The sequence below is a fragment of the Accipiter gentilis genome, chromosome 24 (assembly GCF_929443795.1).
Source record: "Accipiter gentilis chromosome 24, bAccGen1.1, whole genome shotgun sequence".
NCBI classification, from domain to species: Eukaryota; Metazoa; Chordata; class Aves; order Accipitriformes; family Accipitridae; genus Astur; species Astur gentilis.
The window spans coordinates 14,709,391-14,736,741 of record NC_064903.1 but is presented as its reverse complement, the minus strand read 5'-3'; the positions used below and the strand labels follow the sequence as shown (position 1 = coordinate 14,736,741).

At 46.8% G+C, this 27,351-nt stretch overlaps 2 protein-coding genes across 7 annotated transcripts; one reads left to right on the top strand and one right to left on the bottom strand.

Annotated features, from left to right (window-relative positions):
- Positions 1-7,116: 7,116 nt before the first annotated feature.
- On the bottom strand, positions 7,117-19,129 carry AGTR2 (angiotensin II receptor type 2). 6 transcript variants are annotated; one of them, XM_049827541.1, is made up of 6 exons: positions 19,072-19,129; positions 18,030-18,106; positions 12,402-12,536; positions 11,820-11,996; positions 10,417-10,635; positions 7,117-8,701 (listed from the first exon to the last, which is right to left on the bottom strand). In XM_049827541.1, the coding sequence occupies exon 6, from the start codon at positions 8,626-8,628 to the stop codon at positions 7,510-7,512; it is 1,119 nt and encodes a 372-aa protein (XP_049683498.1). In that variant the 5' UTR covers positions 8,629-8,701; positions 10,417-10,635; positions 11,820-11,996; positions 12,402-12,536; positions 18,030-18,106; positions 19,072-19,129; the 3' UTR covers positions 7,117-7,509. The 6 variants fall into 6 exon arrangements, with proteins under 6 accessions (XP_049683498.1, XP_049683499.1, XP_049683500.1 ...); XM_049827542.1 differs by having other exon boundaries at positions 12,402-12,521; XM_049827543.1 differs by lacking the exons at positions 18,030-18,106; positions 19,072-19,129 and adding an exon at positions 9,620-9,713 and having other exon boundaries at positions 12,402-13,887.
- Positions 19,130-19,262: 133 nt separating this feature from the next.
- LOC126050098 (nyctalopin-like) lies at positions 19,263-20,703 on the top strand. Its single transcript, XM_049827538.1, has one exon. The coding sequence runs from the start codon at positions 19,379-19,381 to the stop codon at positions 20,663-20,665; it is 1,287 nt and encodes a 428-aa protein (XP_049683495.1). The 5' UTR covers positions 19,263-19,378; the 3' UTR covers positions 20,666-20,703.
- Positions 20,704-27,351: the final 6,648 nt, after the last annotated feature.

The window sequence follows — 27,351 nt, the reverse complement described above, 5'->3', positions numbered from 1 at the left end:
CTGAATCCACCCTGTTCGTTCCACATGAAACTTTGACATTTTTTCAAATGGCAGATTTTTTTTTTTTTTCCCAATGGTATGCCTTAGAAGAGTCTTGCTTAACTCAAGTGCTGTCTTAGCAATCGACAACAACGTAATTTCCCACCCAGCTTGGGTATGGATAAAATCTGCTACTGCCTTCAGCATGAAATCTGCTCTGAGTACTCTTGCAGCTCAATTAGCTACTGGGTAGCCCAACATTAAGAACTTTCCTATCTGTTTTTACCTGTTTGTATTTCCAGTTCATCCTAGAGTTACCTGCAAAGTATCAAATCTCAACAGAAAAAGAAGCTAGTAGCTAGAAAAGCAGCTAGTTGTCTTGCAGTTCAGATCCATTCTGGACTCAGAGCTGAAGGAACAAACATTCCTGACTCTTCTGGGTAATTTCTTTTTTGGGTGTTACAGTGGATGAAAGAAAGATCTCTTTGCATTCCTGTGGGGGTTGAAGATCAAGATAAAATCAGATGAAAGACTGCCAGATCCCAGGCTGAGAGCCAGTGATGTCCATGGGGGTCTCACCAGTTAACATAGCACATTTAGTATCATACCCTGATGTCTTTTTTCCTAGACTTGTCCTTGAAAACAACTCCCTTGGGTTATATCATTTCCCTAATAACAGCCCACATGTTCCGAACCACAGCAGTCTAATACCACAGATTTGAAAGAAAACCAAATCTTTTTACTATTAAATGTGTTGATTGCATGACAATGTTTACGTGGGTCTGAAAGTACACTCTTAAGTAGACCTTGTCAAACATATTTACTGCATACCAAATTGCACACAGAGGAATCCTATTACAAAGAAGCACAACCGCTTTGAAGAACAAATTCTGCACACCATACTCATCTAAAAGGACAGTTAATACAGTAAAACAAGGACATTCAGCACTTTTTGATAAAAAGGGATTCGTGATGCTCTAAAACCCTGGAGTTCACAACAGTAGATTTGTATAGAACCAAATTGCACTGTCCTTACTTTGGAAGAAACCTCACTGCGGTCAGTGAAGGTGTTTGCAGGGTAAGATGCTAGCAGCATGAGGGTTATGGGATCTATTTCATTATGTGTAAAACTCCTTAAAGCACTTACCAGAGCAAGTCAAACAATACAGAGTAATGCTGCTCAGCACCTGCAAAGAAAACTTACCATGTTCCCCTGCAAGTGAAGACCCTAAACAGTTGCATACAACATAAACATCATCTCATCAAAGATTTTAGGAAGCAACAGATTTTAAGACTACAGATGAAGTGCTTCATTTTCTCCAGAGGCAGTGGTAGTTGCTACATTTTTTCTACTCTGTCATGACGCAGCTGCATACCTAGCACATGTTGTATTCATAATTTTCACTTTCCTGTCATTGCGAAAGAGCAGCATGTTTGGATGCTATCCTAATGCTTAATGCAGATGTTTTGCTGTGCTTTTTGAAGGAGCCTGTGTGTTGCATATGGCATGGCACCCCAGCTAGCGGGACGCCCTGAGGTGCCTCGGGCAGGGATGGCTGCAGCTGACAGCTCCCCACTGCCCAGCCTCAGGGCTCACATGCCAGCTGCCCACGTGCCGTCTTGCAGCAAAGCACAAAGGGGCAAGTTTGGGGCACAGGCAAGTTATTTCAGAGTTCAGCCCCATGCTTCCAGCACAGCAAACACCTTTACATACACGTACTTCCTCCACGACGAATGAACTGCATTATGTGTGGGCAGATATCTTCAGAGCACAACGTCAGAGGCATCCCTAGGGAATGCAGAAGACGCTGTTAATCCAAAGTTTAAACAGCAACAATAATGTGCTGCTTCCGCTTCCTTATGGATATATTATGTGAATGTGACATCCTCCCATTTCATTGCATTAAGTCTCTGCAAGCTCTCCCACACATCATTCAACAGTAACTGTATATTATATACCCAATAAATCTCGGTCTAAATGCATTTAATGATTATCATTTTCCTTGCTGCTAGAAAGGCTTCTTACATTTGTTACAAGGTGAGTCAGATTTCTAGAGACGGCCTCATCCTCTGTTTCATTTTAGCTGTCATGTTGACTTGGCAGCTGTGTTGGATTTGTCACATCTGCACTGCTGCAGTTCATTGGGTTGGGTGTTGTTGATTTTCTTATTTGCTGTAAAAACAATAAAATATTTAAATTTACAGTTCTTAAAGCCAACACTCACACTGGAACCTGGCTTCCCATAACTGCTTGTCTTTCTTACAGGCATGGAGTGGAGCTTCACAAACTTATGTTTCCTTAAACTGAAGAGCTACTGGCTGTCAGCAGGGGAGAAGGGGTAAGTTCAGATGTGTCTCACAGCAGGCAAATTAATGTCATGACCCTCATCCACTTCCATATTACTCTGCTTTGTCCCTGTGAAATGTTTTGGGGATTAACAGAGTTCTATCCAGAGCTTATAGTGTCAAATTCAGATTCTGCCTCAGCTGAAGAGGAAGCGAAAAGTAAACATTTGAAAGAGGCAGTGAGAAAGGCTGGCTCGCTCCCTGTCCCAGGCTCTCCACTCCAAGTCCAAGGTCCAGAATCTTTTTAGCCAGGCCTGTGCAATTGCCTGCTGGCTTCTTGCCCCACATCACTCCCAGTGGCAGACAAACAGCAAAGCTGAAAAAGCTGGTTTGGGAAACTGAAGGAGTTGTTACAACACCATCTATGGTCTTTGAGAGATGTAAGGGCTGACATTTGAAGCGGGCAGAATTACAGCTTGGGAACAGAGAGGGAAGGAGGGAGGGGGGGAGGGAGGCAGGCAGGCATGGATGGATGGATGGACGGATGGGTGGACAACTTATGGGTTATCAAGGATAGGAGTGCTGTTGGGAGGCCTCTGGGCTTCCCGTGCAGAAGCAGTGTTAGCCCCGCTGGTTCCCATCCTTACTGTCCATGGCAGTAGGTGTGCCCCCATTGAAACACGGGCCCAGCACCCCACAGCCCTGCTTCCCAGTGGTGGGGAAGCTGAGGACACCGCAATACTGCAGAGTGGTGATTACAGATGTGGAAATGCTGGTGTGGGAGAAGGTCTGCAAACACCTCATTAGGTGAGGTGAATGCACATAGGCTTGCTGCTGGCAGCTGGGTATCCTACAGGGTTAGGCATTACTTCCCTTTAAACACACACCTTGCTGTTTTCCATAAACAAATCTCAATTTTTACGCTGGTGGTTTGGGGTTTTTTTTCTTTTTTCTTTCCTCTTTTGATTCTAATGAAACCTAGCAAACAGGGGGGAGCATTGGCTCTCAGCCGGGTACCCCACTGGATGCTCTGCCAAACAGCAAGGCGATAGCTGGCCACTGTACCCAGACCAGATGATATCTGATGTTGAAGCCAGTAGCCCTGGACTCCTTCTGTAGACAGGTATCTGGTAAGATGAAGCCATAGGAGACTCACAAACCCTTCCCAGCAGAGCCCATGGGCCAGAGCAACAGGCCCCTCTGTTGAACCCAGCTGGATCCCACAGCAGGCAGACGTGAGGAAGGCACATCCCAGGACCTTGCTGGATGGAGCAGCCTCCAAGAACATCAGTCATTTTCCTCTAAGGGAAGGAGATTTGAGAGGAGAGAAGCAAGTCTGCCAGCATGGAGTAAAGGCTGCCAGACCACCTCAATCCCCACACTTCAGGTTTCCTGCATTCCTGCCAGGACCATTCAAATACAGTACCCAAAAGTCTTCATTTTCATGGGGAAACATGAGCAGTTCACTTGCTCCACGGCATCTCCTCGCCCTTCAGCCAGGACAAGGGGATGCGTTGTGAAGGGCAGCCAATTTGTGGCAGTCGGCTGCAGGGTGGCAAGATGATATTCCTGCCCAAAATCTGGCCTGAGGAATGGGACAATTGTGCTGAGTGGGTGCCAGCCCAGGCTCAGGCTGTGTTGATTTCTCAGGGAGAACATGCTGTACCAACCATTTCTTATTGTATATCTTGCATAAACAAAGCATTTAGCTCACCACCCAGCACTAGCTCCTGCTAATAAATGCTGGTGACTTTCTCTGCTTCATATATTGAAGTTGCATATTCAAGTCAGCTCAGGGACACACACAGGATGCTCAGTTTGGACTGAGACCCTTTCTGCAGTTCATTTAAGCTGAGTGTACTCAACTACAGCTAGAAAAGGAAGGCACAAACAGGATTTGGTGTGCAAATATGACAGAGACCAACCAGCCCTTGCAGGAGACCAACCCTTCCATTCCTCTTTGGGGAAAGACCCACTGACAGACCCAGAAGTGCTCCAGGACATTCCCCTCTCCAAAGAAACCTTTCTACTACACTCAGCTTTGACTCCAAACCCATCAGCATTTCTGCCTGGTAGATCAGAACGCACCCCTTCCACAGGGGGCTTTCCTCTCCACTGACATTGACTGCACCATGGGCAGGGCAGAGCGGGTGCAGCCCTAGCCAAAAACCAGCTGTTGCTCATAAATTCATCTCGCCATTCTTGCAGAGTGAGCAAGATGCTGAGCAACTGCACACACTCCCAATGTCCTTGCCGAAATTGCATGAATCACTCTAGAGCACAATCTCAGGGCAGGCACAGGGGACTTTGGAACGGCAGGGCTGGCCTGAGTGGGGCTCCCAGGCTTGGGCACTCTGCCAAAGGGCTGCAGGTCTCCTGCCTTGGACAGGCTGTCTGCTGTTTTCTAGGAGCACCTAAGGGAACACCGGGCTTGCAAAGGACCAGGGTGGGAGGGGGAATTGGGGTCTGACGGAAAGAGGCTGTAGCACTGCACAACTATTAGAATAATTTGCAAATGTCAGCAAAATGTTCTCTTGAAAGGAAAAAATAGCTTCTAAATTTGCAAGGAAAAATATCTGCTTAAATTTTTGTCCACATTCTTTTGCAGAAAATCCTGAGAAAATAAACACATCACACTGAAACTGTGGAAAACCCCCACATTTTCTGTTAAAAATCCCTGAAAAGTCCCATTATAAACTTGAGCATGATGGAAGAAATTCAAAGAGCTCAACATTATTCAATTTTCTCTAAAAATAAAGCAAAATCCTTGATACAGAACCTCCCCCACTTCCATCTCAGGCTCCCCTCCAGGCAGAGTTCTTTGGATGTTTGTTTAACCGCACTACTTAAATTCATGACCTATTAGAGGTACAAGGCAGATCTGGCAAACAGAAATGTCACACTGCCGAGCTCATGGGGTCACTTGGTTTGTCACTCTTGCAGAATATGACCTTCAGGGTAGACTTCTTTTGAAACTGCATTTTGAAAGAGGGAATTTTCCTCCCCTCTCAGTTTTGCCTCCCATTTAACACTCTTTTTTTGTTTCCTGGTTTCTAGGAGAGTAACACTGAGTGCAGCTGCCCCAGCCCCAGCAAGCAGTCATTAATCCCTGCCCTCCAGCTGCAGCAGTGGGAGATGCTCCATCACTGCCCTCTGCTCGGGAAAGCTTTGTCCTCATTTTCTCTAGCCTCTCACAGGTGTAAATGCAACTGAAGTTGGATTTCAGATTGCTGTAGCATTTCCCTATCTGCACAGGGCTGCACACCAGGCAGAAGGCATGATACTTGTTAAAAACTGTTCTTTTTGAGCAAGTCCAAACTGATGTGTAGAAAACATGCAGTCTGTATTTATGCTCAGGATGGGTACAGCTTAAACACAGGTACACACATCTGGGGTCAGATGGTGTAGTTTAGCTTTTGTTTTGAGACTACAAAGATGCCAATTAATGGCACAATTGTGTTTATTACTGACCTGTATTGCAGCAAAGGTAAAAAGCCTCCACAACCTCTTATTACTCCTCTGAGCCTGCCACTTTGAACACCTGGTAATTTTCGTAGTATGATGATTTGTTTTGCTGTAGCATGACTGCGCTGTTGTGCTCATTGCTAAGCAATTAACAGTTTGTCCTTCCAGAAATATCCGACACCCCAGACACTATTAGCTCCTCGGAACATTTTCAACAAAAACATTCCAGGGGAGAAGCATTAGCAGCTCTTCCACTTTCTGGGACAAGCATCTCTCCAGCTATGTACCCCATTACAGATCACCAGACAGGGACAGGGAGAAAGGGTTATTTGTGGTCAAGCCTCAATTTTGCCAAGTTCTGCACAAACTTTTCATCTTGCATCACTCTGAGACTGGCAGATTCCTTGCTTAATCCCATTTTCATGGGCACCAGTGAAGAAACTTACCCCACCCTGACAGTGAAGGATGGCTCCTGTGCTGGGTTCCCACAGCCTCCAGGCACCAGCCAGTGTTGGGACTTCCAGGGAGGCCAGACTCCTGGTTACCCAACCACCAGGTGTAATTTCTGACCCAAAACCGCTAATGATCTTTCGGTCACCCTAGGTCACCCAGCCTGGGGACAACCTGCTGGCAATCGAGCAAGGTGCAAACAGACCCCTTTTAGACTAACCTTATCAAACATGATCCTTTCAGAAGGATCCACAAGGACCAGTATCTCTCCAGCAAAAGCAAATTTCAAATAATCATCAAAAGAAGTGACCTCAAAATAGAATAATATTTGCCAAAGGGGGGGGGTGTGTCCCCCTCTTTCTTTTATTTACAAATTAGTAAAATCCCATACTGAGATGTGGATGAGTCACACCATGGTTTTGCTTCTGGGTGTTAATACAGAGTCACTTAGGCTTTCTGTACACAGTACCTCAAAATTCCAGTAGCAATTGACATTTAAAATGCAAAAACTCTAGACAATCAACAAATCCTTTCCCTGAAGGCTGCTGGACAGTTCGTGGGACTCAGCATGCCCAAGCAGCAGTGGGACATAGCATGTTCCTGGGGCATTACTGTCAAAAGTGACCACACTGAAACAAAGCAAAGGACCGTCCGGCCTGTGAACCTGTTACCTGCTATGAGAAAGGTATAAAAACATGCATGTGGTTGTACTTTCCTCCAAGGCTACTCTCCTGCCTCCAGCAGTTTGCAGAACTATGTCTCCACCTGTTCTGAGGAACCCAGGCCTAAGCAGGCAGGAGGTATATTTGATGCATTTTACATACAACATCTCTACCCATACATTTTTTTAAAATTATATATATATTTACATATATATATAAATCAAGGTCAAAATATTTTCTTACAGATAGGTACAGAAGTATCTGCACTGCTTTATTTACACATTCTTTAGTGAGAATCTCTTTTAGAAAATCAGCTTAGGGAATAATACTCAGCACCTAAGCAATTGTAGCTATCTTGCAATGGTCCTTTGGTATATTTTGGCTTTTTCTGTTACACTAAATACTCGCCTGATCTCAGCCACGCAGAAGCTGATATTTAAAATGCCATCAATATATTTATTTGCCCGAATCTTCTGTCTATGTAAAAGTTGAGTGCTCATTGCAGAAAGAAAGGAAAAATAAATCCCCATGTATGAGAAAAAAACAGATTCTCCTTCAAGCAGCTGGTGAATGAATGGGCACAAAACAAAGGGAACAGGAGAGAGGAGTGTCACCACTGCAGGGACAGCCAGCTGCACTGACATGGCCCCACATCATGCCCCAGTGCCTACAGCAAGGACTCGGGCCCCCCTTCCCTGCCCACGGGGGTCTCAGCATCTCTGAAGTAGCTCCCTTTCCTCAAAGAAGAGCTTTCTTGATGGCTGTTGAACTGATAAACTTGTCGCTTAAACAAGCGATGGAGCTTCTCCTGGAACTGGTTCCCAATAAAGCAGTACAGCAAAGGGTTGATGCAGCTGTTGGCAAATGCCATGCAGATGGCGAATGGCAGTGCTGTGTCGATGATCCCTGTCACGTCACAGTTGTTAATGACGTTCATATGAGCCAAAGCATCCAAAAATGTTAAAATGTGGAACGGAAGCCAGGAAATTAAGAAGGCCACAACAACAGCAGCCACCAGCTTTAGGACTTTGTCCCTCTTCTGCTTGTTTTTCCCAAACTCCTGTGCTTTGAGCAAGTGCATTCTGATCCAGATGTAGCATGTGGTGATCACTGTCAAGGGGATGAAGAAACCAAGTGCATTTTTCAGGAAGGCTGTTGCCACAGACCATTTAGCATAATTCTCATGAGGAAAGGCCATAATACAAGCATTGACCCCCAAGCTTTCAATGTATTGAGTGTCACGGAAATAAAAAGTTGGGAGGGAAGATGAACAGGCAAGGCCCCACACAACCAGTGCTATAAAATAAGCTTGCTCTGGAGTTCTTCTTTGAGAGCGAATAGGATGGACAATAGCGTGGTACCGGTCCACACTCATGCACGTAATGAAAAATATACTTGCAAACATGTTCAAGCTCAGGACGGAACTGGAGATTTTGCACATGAGAGACCCAAAGAGCCAGTTGTACCCCTGCGCATAGTAGGTAGCCCAGAAGGGAAGCGTGGTGAGGCACAGCAAATCCGCCATGGCCAGGTTGAAAATGTAGATATTAGCAACTATTTTGTGGCCACTGTGACGACAAAGCACCACAACAACCACACTGTTGCCAACCAACCCCAGAACAAAAACCACAGAGAAGAGCGCTGGAATTAGTGAAAACTGATAATCTGAAGAGATAAGTGGGCAGGGAGGGGGCAAGTGCGATGCAGCCGATGAGTTTGTCAGTGATGTATGGAGGACTTGGAGAGTTTCTCTGGTGGTGACGACCAGGGAGTAGTTGCTCTGCATGTTGGTGCCAGTAAAAAGGGAGGTTCTGGAGGAAATTCATGTGCTAGCAGCACTTTTCTATCACATTGCTCACCTGCAGATCAGAAACCATTTGTTAGACATGCACTCTGCAGCCGTCTTAGCTCTGGAATCACACAGTCACAATAAAATAAAAACCATTTCAACTTATGTCAGTAAGCTGAGTGCTGAAATACCAGGCAACCCTGCTGGACTCCGTTCCTCCATCCCACTGACAGGACACAGCTAGCCCTAGAGAGGTCACAGCACTTTTTAATTAGCCTGGCAGAGAAGCGAGCAGCTGGGTTTTATCTGTGATTACAGATGGTGCTTTCTGTGGCCAGTAGAGCAGAAAATTTATTGACTAAGGAGTTGGAGATACTTCAGGAACTTCCGTGACAAAAGACATCATCGAAGCTCCTCATGATCCTTTTCTCAGCTTTCTCATACTATTTCCAGCACTCTGCACAGTTAAAATAATGTAGAAAGGCAGCACTCGCCAGTGGGGATCAGGTACTTCACACCTGAGGGTCTCCTGGGACTTCACAGGCATGAAAGCAGCCTTTTAAACAAGGCTATTAGGAAAGCAAGCTTTGATGTTTTTAAAATTCACAGGGCTGGATACAAAGACACTGAAAGGTCTTTAGAAAATACCATTTACTGTCAGAGTGCTTCTCAAAGCAAATCTGCATCTCCTGCCCTCACAACAGCTTTCAGTCAGAAGAGTAAAAGAAATATTTTCAATGCAGATACAAGCAATAGACAGCCAAGTACTCAGTCCTTGCAGGCATTGGATTTAACTGTAGTATTTGACATTCATTTAGAAAGATCAGAACTGAGTTTCAGTAGGGGAAAATGTAGCTACAAAACACCTAAAATCAGAAAGTTAATTGACAGGTCTGTCTTTGTTCCAGTTCGACAGCTTGTGTCTGCACTCTAAGCAGGGCATTTTTCAAGTTTTAAGACTTTATAGTCAATAAAGAAGATATCATACCCAAATATTTTATTTTACATGATAGAAAGAGATGATTCCTTTTTAATGAAGTCCTTCTGGAACCAGTTGGGCATTTAAGAATTCTCAAGGGGCCCTAAAAACAACAGAAATTTTGACCAAGACCAGACAATGGAGTTGGGCAATGATCCTTCATTTAACAGAAGGCAACTAGTAATTCCAAATGTATTTTTCTGTATTAACAGTTTAGTGTACCATAGCTTATCATCTGCTCAGTGCAAAATATGCAATATGCTACTTCAAACATACTGACAAAAATTTGATTTTAATTATATTGTCTCAACAATGAAAATTCAATTGGAGAATATTAATGCACATTTCTGCAGAGTGCTGGTATTTAAATTTCCAAATACTGGATCACAAGCCCACGTTCTATAAGCAAATATGTCTTAAACCAGAGGAAAGCTTTTTGTTTGAGGACGACAAAGATTCAGGAGGGGGTCTGCAGCCCCATTTCACCCTTAACGATCATGTCCTGAACCCCTCACTTTAACCTACAGAAGCTGAAATCTCAGAACTAGTCACAAAGCATTATGTATCTCATACTCCTAACAGAGGGACCACACCATAATTAATTTTAGCTACATTACTGAGAACAAGGTTTCATTGAAAAACACACTCCTCCCCCCCCCGCACATGAACAACTGATGACTTAGAATCTGCTTCTAAACTAGTCATTCCTATTACTTACACTATTACTTAAGACACAATGAGACATTTTATCAGAAATTGAATCAAATCAATGGAAATTATGTTCTAACAGCAGATAGAAAACATACCTCTCAAACCTCTCATTCGTCTGGATGTAGCTCTAGAATTACGTGCTCTTTTTTTCTGTTTTCCTTTTAGCGAGTATCACCACTGGCAATCGGATCTCTCATATCTTCCATTTTCCCACTGGGAGACTTTAACCTACATAACTTGAGAACTGAAATATGAACGCCTGCCAGCTTCTTTTCCTTTTGGAAGGAAAACAGTTTGAGAACCCCCCTTTCCAACTTTCCAAAGCCACGTGAGCACATGCAGTAAATCAGGGAAGAAGAACAAGACATCCAAAAAAAAAAAAAAGGCAAGAAAGAAAAAGGAAATTCACACAAATATCTCCGCAGTTTTCTGCTGCAGCTCTTGACCCAGAAGGATACACCCACACGCAAGCCTCTTCTGCCCCCAAGGTGTACATGCAACACATGTGAGCCTCCACGCAAGGATTCAGGCATCTCTGAGGGCAGGCAGATTCCCATCCACTCTATGGAGTCCCAGCACTTGCTAACGTTTGAGAGCGGAGTAGACTGTTAGTTCTGGCAGAGCTGACCGTAATGTGGACACAGAGAGACAGAAAGCAGAGGAACACCACAGCATTCACACCAGCATTGCCTGTGTAAGGGGGCTGATCCTTTCTCCCATTTAGTAGGATGGGAAAGCTACTGCCCGAGTCCTTGCAACGACAGACACACTGCTCGAACCAAGGAGGGCAGCAGGACAAATCCACGTGGCAGAGAACAGGCTCAGCTCTGAGGCTGCACTGGCGTAGCACACAACGAAAGCGAGCAGATCGGCAAGGCTGCGTGCTCACACCGACCTCCCATTCACGTAAAACTGAGTTTTTACATCTGCTTCTTCCTCACATCATGCGGTCCTTCTGGCCCCAGCCTCCTCCCCCTGGAAGGAGCTCCGAGGGAGCTCCTGGAGGATGAGTACTGGGGCAAAGTAAGTATCTGTTAGCCTTAAACGTTTTGCCCTGATACCCTGAGCGTGATCTCCTCCGCAGCAGCAGCCCATCTACTGGGGACATGTGTGCTGTGCTCACCACGCAAGGCTGCATGTGCCAGATGGAAAGCAACCACAGAAGTCCCTGCTAGTGACATGCCCCTTTGCCCCAGCCAGGTGCTGCTGGCTGGCTGTCCATCACCAGCCGGGGCTGGACCCAAGCTCATCCCATTCTCTGATCACTGGCGCAGCCTTGCACGGAGGGGTGTCCAACCGTGGTGGCTTGGGGGAACCCCAGTGCCTACCCCTGCTCTGGGACTGTATAGCACACCAGATGCAACAGGCACCACAGGCTCTATAACCAGCTCTGCTTACAGCAAGGTGACCCAGAAGAATGATGCAACAGGGAAAATAGCCTTTTACCAGCATTTACAGAGGAATCAAGGGCTAAGCAGGCTGTGGAGAACAAACTCACCTTTCTGCCCAGCTGTGTCTTTGATCCAGAAAAAGCTGCAGAGAGTGCTAGAAAAGCTCATCAGCAAACTCATATCCATCCCCTGGAGGAGAGCACTACTTCTCAAGGCAGGGAGAGGAGTCCTTGGCAGCTTTTGGCTTTATCTGCCTCATATTAAGAGTCCAGTTCTTGGCATTTCTGTGCGAAAGGACACTGGGTTATTTAAAGAAGGGGAATCTCATGCAGCATTTCTATTTATCACAGTGCACCTGATTTACTGCTTCATGGACACAATGACAAAACAGTCAGTGGTCAGGACTGTCAGGCTGCAAGCATGCACAGTGCCTGTGCTTGGGGCAAACACTGGAAGCTGAAATAGCTCAATGAAATAACATGCTGGGATTACATAAAACAGAAACAGACCCAAACATCACAGTATCTTGAGGGAGGGTAATACCAAATCACTGCACAGGACGGGAGACCTCATCTGTCCCAAAGGCTCAAGCACTGCATGTCACAGCCAGAGTTAGACAACATACATGTTAGCATATCCTTGTTATTTCAAGATATATATCTATAACCCTCCCCAATGCACACACTCACCCATTCCATAAATATTTAGTTTGATTTTGGGGCATCCCTTCCTCTCCCTTTTCCCACTCATTCCTCTTCACCCTTCTTTGAAGTTGTCATGGAAAAGGCAGAGGAGGCACCCTGGAACCACTGAAATTTGCATTACTCAACAAAAAAATAAACAAAATTTGTAAAGGAAACAGTAACATCCATAATAGCTTAGGGGCTGAAAAAGTTAAGGCTTAACCCAAAAGCTTTAAGATGAAGATTTGCACTCAATTCCTGCATTCTACAACCACTACTAGGAGACTTGTTGTTTTGTTCAAGAGGCATTAAACAGATGATGCACCTTCTAGAGACATACTGCAAGAACGCTGTCCTTTCTTCAAACCAAACCTCTACCAAGCAGGTCAGTAGGAACACGTGGGATGTGCAAGTGCAGAGGTCACCTGTCCAACTGCAAAGGAGAAGAAATGCATGTTTTGCCACCAATCCCCCCTGTACATACCCTGCCTCGGGTCTGAAGGCCTGCTGGCTCTCAGGCAAGTTACCTGAGATGTTGGCACTCGCTCTGACCCATATTCATTCAATTTTTTACTAACAGTATGTTAGGATACCCTCAGCCAGGAATTTGTGCTGCTAGTTGCTTTGCACACAAACGACTGGTGAAAGATCTTGCTCCATCCTTCACCAAATATCCAGTGTGCTTTGTAAGCAGAGGAAAAAGTCAAATGCATAAGAATGTTTATTTTGAAAAGATAAGAAACACTTCCGATCCTCACAGATACTGACACTGTCTATTCTGTTCTACCCCCAAAACTGTTTGAAACTTTGTGCTGGGTTCATCTCTCTTTGTAGGCAAGACATGGGCCTGATGCACCTGGTGCAATGGGGGTCATACCTCAGGCTGCCCTTTGCCAAATCTTGCTCCCATTCTTCCCCCCGCCAGTGCTCAATGCATCCGATTCCTTATCTGATCCCAAGTTGTCACTCCAAAGCTCTATTTAGCCAATGTACAAACCCCCTCCATCTTCTATTTCCCCCACTACATCTTTCTTCCTCCCACTATTTCTGAGCATTGCCTGTAACGAATGGCTGTAAAATAGAAGGTACACCTGGTACGGATGCCCAAGCTGTCTGTACACAAGCCAACATTGTGCCTGTAGTGCTGCAGCTGAGCTAATGCGCCCTGAGCTTGCAGGACATGTTTGTCCAGCTTGTACAGCCAGGCTGGTTAATCCAGCACATGGGTCACTGCATCAGAGTCCAGCACACAGCTCAGCAGAGGCACAGAGTCTTCAGCCTTTTTACCATTCATCTGGCTGGAAAGTTGCAAAAGCTGGGAGTTTTCACCGCAAGACGACCTGTTTGATGTTAAATGGTGAGGAGTTAGTGCTTCCTGGGGCATGTATTTGGGGAAGGATTTTATGCATGTCTTTTATACCAAGGAAAACAAAAAATAAAAGAAAAAAAATTACAAGTCAAGAGAAGCAAGAAATTTTCCTGCATGTTCACATGCAGCACTCAGGTTTACCTTTCTATAGAAGCATTTAAAAAAACCCCAAGCAAATGCAAAAAACCCCATTCCCACAAAACCACACACACACACAATTCAAAGAGCAACTTCTGATCAGTTCTGCAAATTAAAAAAGAAAAAAGGGATTCATACACTCCAAGTCCTACGTCTTGGTTTTTGCAGGGAAGTGCTGCTGTCAGGGATGAAATATTCTGAACAGGCAGTGTGTCCAACTATGCCAGCAGACTGTCAGAGCCAGCTCTTGAAGTTAAACCTTGCCAGCCTGCCAAACCTTCAAACCAGTGTGGGATCCAGATGCAGACTGTATTCATGGGCTTGATTTGTTCCTTTTGGAGAACGGAAAAGGGGAAAAAAAATCTCTCATACACGTGCTCCCCAGGATGTAAAACCCAACGTAGGTCAATATGGCTCTGACTCCTCTGTTGCTCATTTACAGCAGGATGCCCTGACTCCCCGGCCTGAACACTGGTGGCAGGAGGAGGGGATCCAGCACCCACAGACTGCTGGAGGAGTGATGATTTCCATCATGCCGGATAGTGCATTTGCATCACGCCGAATGACAGGCCTTTTGCACACGCTCACCAAAACCATCCCACCTGCAGCTGGGTTCCCCTAGCACTCCATAAACTTTTATATGCATTCCTGCATTTGTTTGTTTAAGGGTTTATTTAGGGATTAATTGCTCAGTCTTGCAAGTAAGATTGGAGTATCTACCTCGTCCTTCCCCAGCACCAGAGCACTCCTGCAGAGAAGGCTGCTTTCTCTCATCCTTTTTGGAGCCTTAGGGAGGAGAGCGGTTGTGAGCAGCAACCAGTTGAAAATTGATGGCCAAGGCAGTGGGCACTGCTCGCACCCAGCATCCTTGGTTCTTGCCTTGGCATGCTGGGTCTTAACACTGTCTCATGTACCTCTGAAGCATGATCAGGTCTGACAGTGGGTGTCTGCAAACCCCGTGTTTTGGCCAGGAGGGACAACTAGTGGCGTTTTTAAAGTGAAGACCTTGGTCAGTGCTTCACTTTCCCTCCTGGAGCCATGATTTCACATGGAAGCACTGAGCAGGCCTGGGGAAATCTCTGCTTTTCCCCTTCACAGCAGCACAGCGGTGAACCCAAGGGCCACCCAGCCAGGACCCATCAGAGTACAGGATCAGAGAGCTCTGGTCCCATTCTATGGACCTTCCACACTGGAAGAAGTCAGTTTTTGAAGCAATTCAGCATCTAGAGTGTGGCAGAGGCAGTTTGGAGGGAAGAGGGACGCCCCTTCCACCTCCAGCATCCAGAAAACTTTTCCAAAGCATTTCTTCTGAGATGTTTGTGTCCAGCTGATAGCGCTGCCAAGACTGAGATTATTGTCCATGACATTGTTTGTTTAAATAATTGGCTGTGAGCGTTTTACAAGTTACTAAAAGTAGTAAAGAAAACAAGCACATAAGTGCCTTTGAAAACATGCTGCACCCAATGCTATTAAAGGCAGCGAGTACACATGCGCCCTGGCACCGCTGCCTGCTCTGGGGGGGAGCACCGCAGCACGCCTGGCCTTGCTGAAGGCAGCGGACTTGGCCAGAGCTCCATTCCTGAGTGCTGCACGGCTCTGAGCCATGGCCCTAGATAAAGATAAACCACCAGGCACCAGGGCTTGCCCACAATGGGCATAGAGCCTAAATCCTGCTGACGCTGCTATGGCTGAAGCACAGCATTTCAGCAATTGAGACCTGCTCAGCCAGATCAGAACGGGAATCCACATTCAGCTTTCATAAAGAACAATTTTTCATCACAGGTAATTTTCTCCTGCGCACTTCTCCCAGACGAGTTGCTGTGATAAGCAGTAGAAGTCAAGACATTGATGTCCACAGCTTGTGGGAGAGAGCTCCCTCCTGTCTAACTTTGGCTTTATTAGTACTAATATATCTGTATATAACTTGGCATTTAAACGATGTGGGAGCATACTTCACATTTCTTTTTAGGGTCTTAAAGTGATTTTTTAGGAAGAGCTAGGACTCCATGGCCAGTTTTATAGAGTTACAGAGTACTCAGGGGGTCTCTTTCCAGAAATCCATTAAAAATACAAATCTTCCTTCCTTTGCTGTTTTGAACTGCACTCACTGCAAGCTTAATTTCCCACTTTTCAAATGTTTTTGTCAGGAATTTCTCTTATGTACCAAAAATGCTGAGATACACTTGAAAGTTCACCGGCTAGATAAAGCTTTGGGGAAGTCAGAATATTCCTGACACTTGGGTATTCCAACTTATTTAATCCTTTTTTTAAACAACAAAGCTACTAAGCGATTCTGCTCACCCTACCTTTGCCCACCAGAAAGTCTAAAGAAAGCAAACTTTGCTCCTTTAACTCATTAGACCAGCAAGACCACCCCAAATTAGATGTTTGGACTGCTTGTATCAAACCTCGATCCTGTAGAGAATACAGCTCCTTAAAATCTACAGTATTAGGCAAGGCTCTTGACATCAGCTATGAACAATTTCTGAAGTGGGTGTGCTGGGCTATAAATCCCAAATGTCAGATAAATCAGTTACTGAAGAAAAGACAAAACACAATCATGGTCATGCAATGGGTGGAATACATTTTAACAGAAGACCTGCAGTGGCTCAGCCTTTCCATTAGGGCTGGAAGGATGAGCCACCTCAGCCAAAACACATGATGTACGCCAGAAAACCCTCCTAGCAGATGGACTGGGACAACCAAAATCCCTGCGTGTAGAGCACAAAGAGCTGAGCCTGGAAAAGACCGCCCAAAAGCTGAATGCTCATAATTGAATGGACCATAGTGGGAAAGCGTTTGTTAAAAATGTAGCTGGAGAGAAAAATCATGTGGCTGTTCTTCTCAAGGACCACATCTTTACCTTGTCTCTGCAGCATCTGATGTGCTAGCGATGCTGGCTACTGCTGACTGCAGCAATGATGCTCAGGAAGCTGAAGCTGGACAGGCAATGCTGAGCACTTCTTGCAAAGGAGCACTCAGCCCCCAGCAAAGGTTTAGCTCTCCACAGTGTTGAGTGATGGCATACCGCTGTGTTCCTTCCACCCCAAGGACTGCTGCAACCAGAGCTGAAATCCTGACAACGCAGCTGCCACCCCTCCATGCATGATGGAATTGTTACAGGGAGCGGCTGGAATTGCCAAACCCACAACAAGGTGTAAAGATCTGGTCATTTTGATACTTATGGGCTTCCTTGGGCCTACAGGCTCTGAAGCAAGGAGACATTGTACAGCTGTGTGGTCCTGTTTCACCACTATATTTTAATCCAGTTAAGCAACATCTGGCAATGATGAGCTCTAAGAGCAGCATGCTTTTCGTCTCTGAAAATTTCCAATATGAAATCAAGGAGCATTAGAGAGACCACTAGGCTTAGATAAGGGCTAGAACATGGCAACACTGCTGGAATTACAGCCAGAAATAAAGCCTGTGTAGAATGAAAAGGACACCAGAGCAAGTGATCCATCTTCGCCAGCCTAAGCTACAAAACTTCAGCTAGAGGGGAGACCATTCATAGCAGACACAGAGCAGCTCACGCAGCCTTGCACAGAGACCAGCAGAAACCTGCCTCCTTCTCAGGGATGCACAGGCAAAGTCGTGGAGCAATGGATATTCCCAGCTGTGCTGCAGCAGGAGGTAAGAGAAGCTGTGGAGATCCCAGCAGCAGGACACCCCTGCAAAGTGATGTCCTCAAAGGAGCAGTCCCAGCTGAGCTGGGAATACAGAAAACAAAGATTCACCCACCAAAACCTTTGGCATAGCCCCAGATGTGAGTAGCTGGATGGGATGAGCAGAGCACATTTCCACCTTCTTCTGGGGCTCCCAGGACAAGCCCCTTAGGAAGGTGCCATCACCGCTGCTCTCAGCATGAAAACCAGCTTTTGGCCCCTAGTAACACTGCGGTAAAGCCTGTCTAACTAAATAAATGATGTTGTTTACAGCTGGAAGATGGTCTCTATTACACAACACGGCCATCCCAGCCAAGCTTCCAGGGAGAAGCTGTTCTTTGGGGGGTTGTTTCTTGAAAAAATGAAGAAGAAAACAGAACTAGCAATTTAACAGCACAGGAAACCCAATCTGCTTCTGCTGAGAAAACAATGGATCTGCAAATTTGTCCAATTCACACTTACCGTTGGGCATATCATGTATTTGGGTTTTTAGGCCACTGTCTGGACAGAGCTGGCAGAGCAGGGGAGAGAAAGGAAATCTGTAAAACATGAAAAAGAAAAAAGCTGACATAGAACAAGAAACTAAAAGCAGGGAAATGCACCTGAAGGGAGGGGGCTGACAGAAGGTGCTTCAAACACATCAAAAACACGAGAACTCCAGCAGAGAGAAGTGAGGGGGAAAACAAAAATTAAAAGAGTGAGAAAAAACAAGAGCAGCAACTGTGTCACTGGTTGCCCTGCTGACACATCAGCTGCAAGGCCCCGGTTTAGTCCTCTTGGCATCGTAAGCAAAATAATCAGCCTACTGATTCCTGGCTGCTGGATGTATCAATCAGTCCCGTCCCGTCCCCCCCGTTGCACTTTTCCTTTGCACTCTGGATGTAGGATAAAAACCAGAGAGGGACCCAGGGACATGGGTTTTTAGGGACCCAAGCCCAGCTCCAGCTGCTCAGCGGCATTTTCAGAACTGCTGGAGACAGGCAGTGCCCTGGGAAGGGCAGCGTGCCCTTGGGGTGCTCCACATTTCACCCATGGGGATCATCTTTTACCACGCATAGACGGCTCAGGGCTTATCCCAAGAAGAGGCTCCACCAGGACATGGCACTCCCCCGCATGTGTCCAGCTGGCAGGGACCGTGAGATTTGCACAGCTCCTGACAGTCTCCCATTTTACTGCAGAGGAGTCACAGGCATGGACAAGGCTGTGCTCAGGGCTCAGTGGCAGCTCCGCTTTCCTCGGTGTCTGGATCACGGCCTGAGCCCAGGGCACCTGCCAGCATGTGCAGCCACACCAGGGTGAGAGCCCCCATCTCGTATCCGCATGGCAGAGCCGCTCTCAGCTGCCTTTACTGAAGCCCTAACTGGACAAAAGTACAAAAATGCCCCCCCCCTCCCCCCCCCAAAACAGAGGGGGGGTTGAGCAAACTATCAAACAGATCCTGAGAATGGTCATCAACCCAGGAGCAGGAGCCTCTCCCAGACAGATCCCGAGGGAAGTCTGTTACCTGCTGCTGCTTGCGGGAAAAACCACTGTCAGAGCGTGATGCTCAGCTGAGAAATCTCCCTGCCTCTAAGTAATGCTCTTTACAGAAGGGCGGCACTTAATCGGCTTTTATCTGCCTAAAGACTTGATCCCCATTGGTCTGCAGCAGGAAGGACCAGCTAATTTATTTTCACTGTGCACTAAAATCACAGCCCAAACAACGCTGCAATGCTTGCGGTTCACCTATCCAAAAGGTACATGCTCTTTTTCTTGCCTCCTTCTCTGCTAACCATCAGGTATTAGATGCAGTGGCTGGCTTGTGGCTGGTCATGTTCTTTCTTGTTATATTTATATTTACTTGTGCATCAAAGGCTGGACTGAGTCTGAATATCTCCGATTCATGCCCAAGCATGTGCAAATGTGCACCTGAAGAGATTATCCACTGTAACAGAGCTGGACTGAGAGCCCTCCCTGGAGAAATAGCAGCATCCACTGTGTCTCTAAACCTCTCCAATAATTATTTGCGGATTCTCACCACCAACACCTTCAGAAACCTGACTTTCCTCCACAGCCTCTGGCTAGATGGAAACAATCTGACTTTCCTGTCCCCGGGGACCTTCCACTCTCTCAGCGAGCTGCGAGAGCTGCACCTCAGCAGGAACTCACGCCTCACCTACCTGCACGCAAACACTTTCAGAGGACTATTAAACCTCATCAGCCTGGATTTGTCCCACTGCAATATCTTCGAAATCCACCCACTTCTATTTTCACACCTGCCTTCTTTAGAAAGGCTCGATTTAGCCTCCAATAACATGCGGTATGTCCCACAAGCCTTCAGGAACCTCTCCAGCCTCACAAGGCTGTCCCTGGAGGGCAACCACATAGAAGCCATTGGCAGAGATTCCCTGAAGGACCTGGAAAGCCTGTACGATCTGAATCTCAGGAAGAATCGGATATGGATTATTCAAAATGGCGCTTTTACAAAGCTTCTCAGATTGGGCATGTTAAATTTAGGACACAACTTCATCACTGATTTGCCTAATCAGCTTTTCGACGGGTTGATCCAGCTCAAGACCATGCACCTTGAAGCCAACAGAATCACTGCTGTCGACTGCACCTTCAGACATCTGCTGAACTTGAGAAACTTGTACCTGAACAACAACCAGATCTCCTCGATCTCAGACTCTGCTTTCTCATACTTAAACAAGCTGCACTTCCTTCACCTGAGCAAGAACAACCTCAGCTCCCTCCCCATCCGCTTGTTAGCTGAACTGCCAAAACTGAAGTACGTGTTTTTATCCCACAATCCCTGGAAATGCAACTGCAAGATGCTTTGGTTCTGGCGGAGGACCGCAACGCAGAGGGGAGCGATCAAAGGACTGCACTGTGCCTTCGTGGGCCCTCACAACAAGACGGCACTCGATGTCCCCCAACCAGGGGACCTGATGGACTGCACAGCGCCGCCTGAGCCAGCAAGCGAAGACAAGTGCAGGGTGGCCGGGACCAGCGTGGCTTCCGGGCCCCCCACTCTCCCCAGCAAGGTCATCCTGCTGGCGCTTGTCTGCCACGTATGGTATTTTGCAAGGGGATGGGACACTTCCGTGGCCACATTTTGACAACATTTAAATTATAAATAAATTTTTTATTTTCTCACTATTTGTTTGTGAACAATGGTTTTCATTACAGGTGAGTTTTATATGGAAATAGAAGGATTTTATTATATAGGAATAAATGTTTTCATTCATGGGCAACGCTCAAATCTGAAACGCTAATATCAAAATTCAATATAAATGTTCATGTGCAGAGGAGAAGCTCACATTAGCAAGTTCAGGGCTGGGGCTTGTGCTGGGTGATGCAGGGCCAGGAAGCATGGCCCCACCATGGCCATTTCCAGACTGACCACAGCTATGTGTGAACTCTTGGGGAAGGGCTGCCTTCCTGCGTTCAGCCCGCACTGGGGATATTGTGAGTACTGCTGAAGTAGGAATAAATTGCATGTGTTCCAGCACATCTGGAGTCCCTAGAAAAGGCTCAGTCCATCAGCATCTCTGTGAACATGTCGTAGCTTCCCACAGCTGGCACATGAGGTGCTTTGCTATTAGAGTAATAAGATAGTGTTGGAAGAGTGGGCGAAAATGTCACCCAGTAAAACTTTTCATCGCTCAGCTGCTCCTCACAGTATTGAGCCTCAGGTAACATGGCTCTGCATTTACCCCTGCAAAGAGCTCATTTGTTTCAGGGATGGTCTGTACGAGTTGTGTCTCCCCACATTTTGTTGATGAGCTCTGGCATGGCATCACACCAGTGTCATATCCCTGAGCTGCCTCCCTCTGGCTGCTGGGAGACACTGCCAAGTCACTGCCAGGGTGGTGAGCCACTGGAACAGGTTGCCCAGAGAAGTTGGGGATGCCCCCTCCTTGGAAGTGTTCAAGACCAGGTTGGATGTGGCTTTGAGCAACCTGGTCTAGTGAAAGGTGTCACTGCCCATCTAGTCTAAATCTGCCCTCTTTTAGTTTAAAACCATTACCCCCTGTCCTATCTCAACAGGCCCTGCTAAAAAGTTTGTCCCCATCTTTCTTATAAGCCCCCTTTAAGTATTGAAAGGTCACAATAAGGTCTCCCTGGAGCCTTCTCTTTTCCAGGCTGAACAACTCCAACTCAGTCTCATAGGAGATGTGTTCCATCCCTCTGACCATTTTTGTGGCCCTCCTCTGGACCTGCTCCAACAGGTCCATGTCTTTCCTGTGCTGAGAACTCCAGAGATGGATGCAGTACTGCAGATGGGGTCTCAACAGAGCAGAGTACAGGTGGGGAATCGCCTCCCTCGACCTGCTGGCCACGCTTCTTTTTGGGCAGCCCAGGATACAGTTGGCTTTCTGGGCTGCAAGCGCACATTGCTGGCTCATGTTTAGTTTTTCATCCACCAGTACCCCCAAGTCCTTCTCCACAGGGCTGCTCTCAATCCCTTCATCCCTCAGCTGGTGTTGATACTGAGGGTTGCCCCAACCCAGGTGCAGGACCTTGCACTTGGCCTTGTTGAACTTCCTGAGGTTCACATGGGCCCACTTCTCAAGTTGTCCAAGTCCCTCTGGAAGGCACCTCGTCCCTCAGACACATCAACCACACCACTCAGCTTGGTGTCACCTGCAAACTTGCTGAGGGTGCACTCAATCCCACTGTCTATGTCATTGATAAAGATATTAAACAGTTCTGGTCCCAGTGCAGACCCCTGGGGGACACCACTTGTCACTGATCTCCATCTGGACATTAAGCCATTGATGAGTACCTTCTGGATGCGAACATCCAACCAATTCCTCATCCACAGAACAGTCCATCCATCAAATCTGTATCTCTCCAATTCAGAGAGAAGAACATTGTGGGGCACTGTGTCAAAGGCCTTACAGAAGACCATATAGATGACATCCATAGTTCTTCCCTTGTCCACTGATGTCTTCACATCCAGAAGTACTAAGTATTTTTGGATCCTTTCTCCTTTGCAAGATGATTGACTTGCAACACGTCCCTGGCCAGACAGCACACCTCGCTGGGCTAAACCCCTGCCTGGCACAGAGCTCCTTGCAGGGGGAAACCCCTCTGGTCTGCAGGAAGCACTTCCCCATGCCAGGTCGCAGGAGCAGTCCCACAACCTCCAGAACCAGCAGCACCATTTGCCAGTGCTCAACCAAGGTGTCTGGTGCTCCCAGTAACGGCGATGGCAAATCCCATCCTTCAGGCACCAGGCACAGTCAGCCGTGGCTATTTGCACTTGGCAGATCTGGATTTCCTGCAGAGATTAAATTGCACCATAGGTAGAGTGAGTAAATCTGCCTGCAGAGACCTGTCCTGCAGAATTAGCATAGTCTTCCCTTGACTTCGGCCACCAGTGCACAGAAGACACAATCTGCACAGACAGAATTTGTGCCTCACAGCATCTCTTTGTTCTCCACCATTGGAAGACTTCAGGAATTTAGTAATTCCTAAAGCCACAATGAGCAAAACCCCTGCTGACCACAGCTGCCTCCCTTGTTCTGACCTTGCCATCAGCTGTGTGGGCTGGTGGCAGCACAGCCAGGTCTAAAGAATGTTGCTCTTTACAGCTATTTGGCTTTTTCTCTGAGATGCTTTCAGTGATTACTTCTCACCTGACTTCAAAAAGCAAGAGCACCTAGATAACATTCCAGAGAGATGACCAAATCTTCAGCATTTATCACTGTGTAAACACTTGCCACAAGACATGCCCAGTGTTTACTGAGCACTCACAGAAGGAAGCAATAAAACATGTGGCAGACACACCACATTTGTCCATCCTTAGAAGAATTATCCCAAGCTGATAAGAGGTAAGAGAGAAATAAACTTTTGCTTAGTGCTGAAAACATAGAAACCAGCACATTTTGACAAGGGAAACCTGCCTTGGAGCACAGAGTAAGACCAACCTTTGCTGTTGCACCAGTGAAGGGACAAACTAGGGCTGCACAATAAAACCACGCATGCTGCATCTTCCTGGTTATCAGATTTGTGATTAGATTAGTGCAAAGTATTCAATGGTCAATACATTTTTGTTTATGTTTTGTTTGTGCTGTTTCGGCATTTTATTTGCACATTCAGCACCATCCTCACTTTCCTCAGCTTCACATACTTTGGGAGGTAGTGGGAAAAAAATCTCCAGTTTGTTTCTTGCTTTTGCATTCCACTCTGCTATTGATCTGCAATAGAAAAAGGCAGAAGTAAAAACCAAGCAAGCAAAATCCACCTCAGAGATATTTTAAAGTCCCTACAAAATTAGATTTTTCCATTCAAAAATACAAATTGGTGAAAAGTTGATATGAAGGAGAGCCTTATCTCATCTGGATGCTTGCAGAAAATATTCCTTCCACTTTTACAATACCACCTCATTAAACTCTGAACAGGAGCGCAACTAAATTGCTTCTGTGCTATGATTAAGCAGCAATAGAAATACTTAACGAGTTGTACACAGCATGCTTAGGAAGAACATGTGGCTACATTTTTTTATCCAGAAAAAAATGAAACTTGCAAGGAATACGAGAAAAACTTCCATCAAAAAACACAGGCCCTGAAGATGCAGTCTGGGCTTGGAAAGACATTTGAAGGATAATCTTTGAGATTTAGGACAACATGACTCATGAAGGCAGCAAGATCTACTGTTTAAAAAAAATAAATATTTCAGCATGAACAAAGCTGACACTGCTAAAAAAACCTTGGAAACAAAAGGATGTAATTGAATAAGCAAAACCAAGTAATTGAATAAATGAAAACAAATAATTGAATATGAAAGAGCAAAAAGACTTGCAGGAACAAAGAAATATGCTAAAGCTTACATCTCTGACTCCTGTCAGAAAACAAACTATTTTGAAAGCTTCCTTGCCAGGGGCTTTCTTTTGAGAAAGCACAGAGGTTTATCCTGCCTGCCCTGCACTGGACCTGCACTGTGAGATCTCTGCTTTGCTTTGACCCAAAAGTTTTCTCTGAGTGAACCCATTTCTTAAATACACCCAGTACAAGGAGATGCTTTCCCATTCGGTAATTGTCAGCATATCCGTTCTTCCCCCTTTAACCTGGTACCAGGAGGCAAAAGAAGCAAGAAAGAACAGATGCAAGGGTCCCTTCCAAAGTCTAAGAATTTTGACCTTAATTATACCATACCTCTAGTCAGTGCTATAAATCACTAGACCACTGTTTCAGCAGCGTAGATATGACTCTACTTACGGTATATCGCTCTATCTTCAGTGAAAACATACGTGATTTCCTGTGGGAAGGTTTGTTTACATATTTTCGTATAAAAAAATTGTACCAGTGGAAAGTTCCCAGCTGGCTGTACATGAGGCTTCGTGCAATAAACCACTGAGAGGGTTTGCTGACACTCCTGGCGTTCTCTGAAGAGTGAGCACTCCCCAGCCGGTGCCATCACATCCCATGCCCTGACCCCCACAGCAGGCAGGCAGGCAAGACGCCTGCATGTCTCCTCTCAGATGCAACAGCCCCTCTCCAGCTCCCTGCCAAATTCCTCCCTTTCACACGCCCTGTTTTCATCTCCTATGCATAGAAAAATTAAGTCCCTATCACTCAACTAGCTCTCATATAAACTTTCAGCTCTCGTATAAACTTTCATCTCTGAAGCCTACATGAGGCATGACAGTAGAGAAGCAGCTGCTGCTTCAAATAAACTTGTTCTTCCTTTGCTTTTAATGGGGCTCCCAGCAGCACCAACCTCTCAACACGCTTTGAAGGGCCAGCACCTAATAGCAGATTTGCACCTGGCCGTTAAAGATTTGGAAAAATGCCGCGTATGTGGCATTGCAGCCCAGAAGCACCAGCTGCAGGAGGGGCGCAGGAAGATTTCTGACCAGAGGAGAGGGGCCAAGAAGGAGGCGGCATCTCACTCCAACCACCGCTTTCAAACTAAGCGAGGTACGTAGATAAATAGATAACCTTTCAAGCGCTAAACTCAAAAGTTTCTCCAAGAAGCCGCATCTCTACGCTCTCCCGTCCCAAACTTGCGATTCCCAAAACATCACGGCCCTCCACGTTTTCAGGCATTAGCGACTCCCCGTCCTCCACGCTCCAGACTGCTCCCTGCGCTCTCCTGGCCTCCCGACCCTGAGCAGGTGACCCCACAGCCCGGTTCAGGGGGGGACCCGGCCCGGCCCGGCCCGGGGGGACCGCTCCCGGCCCGGGACCCCTCGCCCTGCGGGCACAGCCGGCTGCAGTACCGGGCGCTTGCCCCTGGATGGCAGCCCAGCCCCAGGCTTCTCTCCATCGCTCCTGCGCTGGGGACACGTCCAGGGTCTGCGGCCGCCCAGGGGACCCGCACATCTGGCTGCCGAGAACAGCTCTCGTGGGGTGGGAGCTTCTGCCGCAGGACACGCGTGTTTGCAGCGCATCACCCGCGCCACCGGGGACTCATCCACGGCGGAGCCTCGCGGGTCTCAAATAATCTCGCTAATAGGATTACACACCTGAAAAACCCGAAGGGGGTAACAAAGGGAAGCCATGTGATTCTTACCGCGGGCTCCAGATGATCTATGGAACGTCTGCTTCAACAGAAATCGCTTTCCAGCAGTATCTGCTTCTGCAGCGGCCTCATGGAGGACAAGGTCACAGTAAGAGGGGCTTGGGTTTGGGGTTTTTTTTTTTTCCCCTCCTTGCTTTAAAAAGAAAAGTGAGGACACAATCACGCACATGGTTCGGGAGCACTGACAACATAGCACTTGAACAGAGCTCCCTCACACCAGCACCTTTACACCAGAGGATAGTTTGGAGCATGGGGTGGGGAATGACATAGTGGTAGTTGGGCTCCCACACTTCCCCAAGCATTTGGCTTGCGGGAGTTCTGAAGTGGCTTAAGCCCACAGCTGTGCCACCTTGTTTGCCCAAGATGATGCCCAAAGAGAAGGCCGGGCACCAACCTGCAATCTGGGTTAATCCACAAACTCATCCCCATTCCATCAGCAGACAAGCCGCAACACGCCTCTTGCACAAAACACACCTACCTGTTTTCACCACTGAAAAAAAAATATTAAAAAAATCATTCCAGACAGGTGAGGAGGGGGACATCCAGATAAGGTCAAAGAAGGTTGTTTACATGACACCAGCCTCACACAAATTTTTCTTGATTTTCATGAAAGCCACTGGTGGTTCTGGGGACTTCTGCACTGTCAGGCCGCTGTTTTGGCAAAGCTCACCAGACACCCAGGCTCTCACCCAGGGGTTGCACCAGCGAAGGAATTGGTGCATTGGGAACACCACATCCCTCCAGCACCCACAGCCCTGATCCAGACTTGCTGGACACAGCAAGTAGGGAAATCCGCCCCCAACAACCAGTGGGTGCTGGACACCCCCTCTCCGACCACAGCCCCCCAAGACTCAAATCATGCCAGACTCATGTCAGCTGCCACTATACCCCTAGACCTGTGGTTTCTGGAAAAGAGCCTGGATGGCAAGTCCCTGACACAGGGAACAACTTTGCTTCCTCCTCCGGGTTTTGCCCTAAGGGGGCTCTTCCCTTACACCTGCAGGCATCATCTTTGGGCACACAAGACTTCAAGAGCAAGGTTTTACAGAAGCTACCATAAAGGCAAAGCTTTGCTAAAACACAGGTTGAGAATAACTGCGCTGCCAGTGCCCTTTCTAAAAAACAAGAGCTCCTCAAGCACACCCTGATTCTAGGGTATCTTACAGACAGATCAACGGATCTGGCGCAAACCAAAAACATCAACCAAAGCAAAACTAAAAGCAACTGAGGACAGCCTGCCATGCTGGGTCTGTGTAAATAAGGAGAGAAGCA

What these genes read in the sequence shown, in the direction of transcription:
- LOC126050098 (XM_049827538.1), top strand. Translation starts at nt 19,379, where the DNA reads ATGTTCTTTCTTGTTATATTTATATTTACTTGTGCATCAAAGGCTGGA.
- AGTR2 (XM_049827541.1), bottom strand. Translation starts at nt 8,628, where the DNA reads ATGCAGAGCAACTACTCCCTGGTCGTCACCACCAGAGAAACTCTCCAA.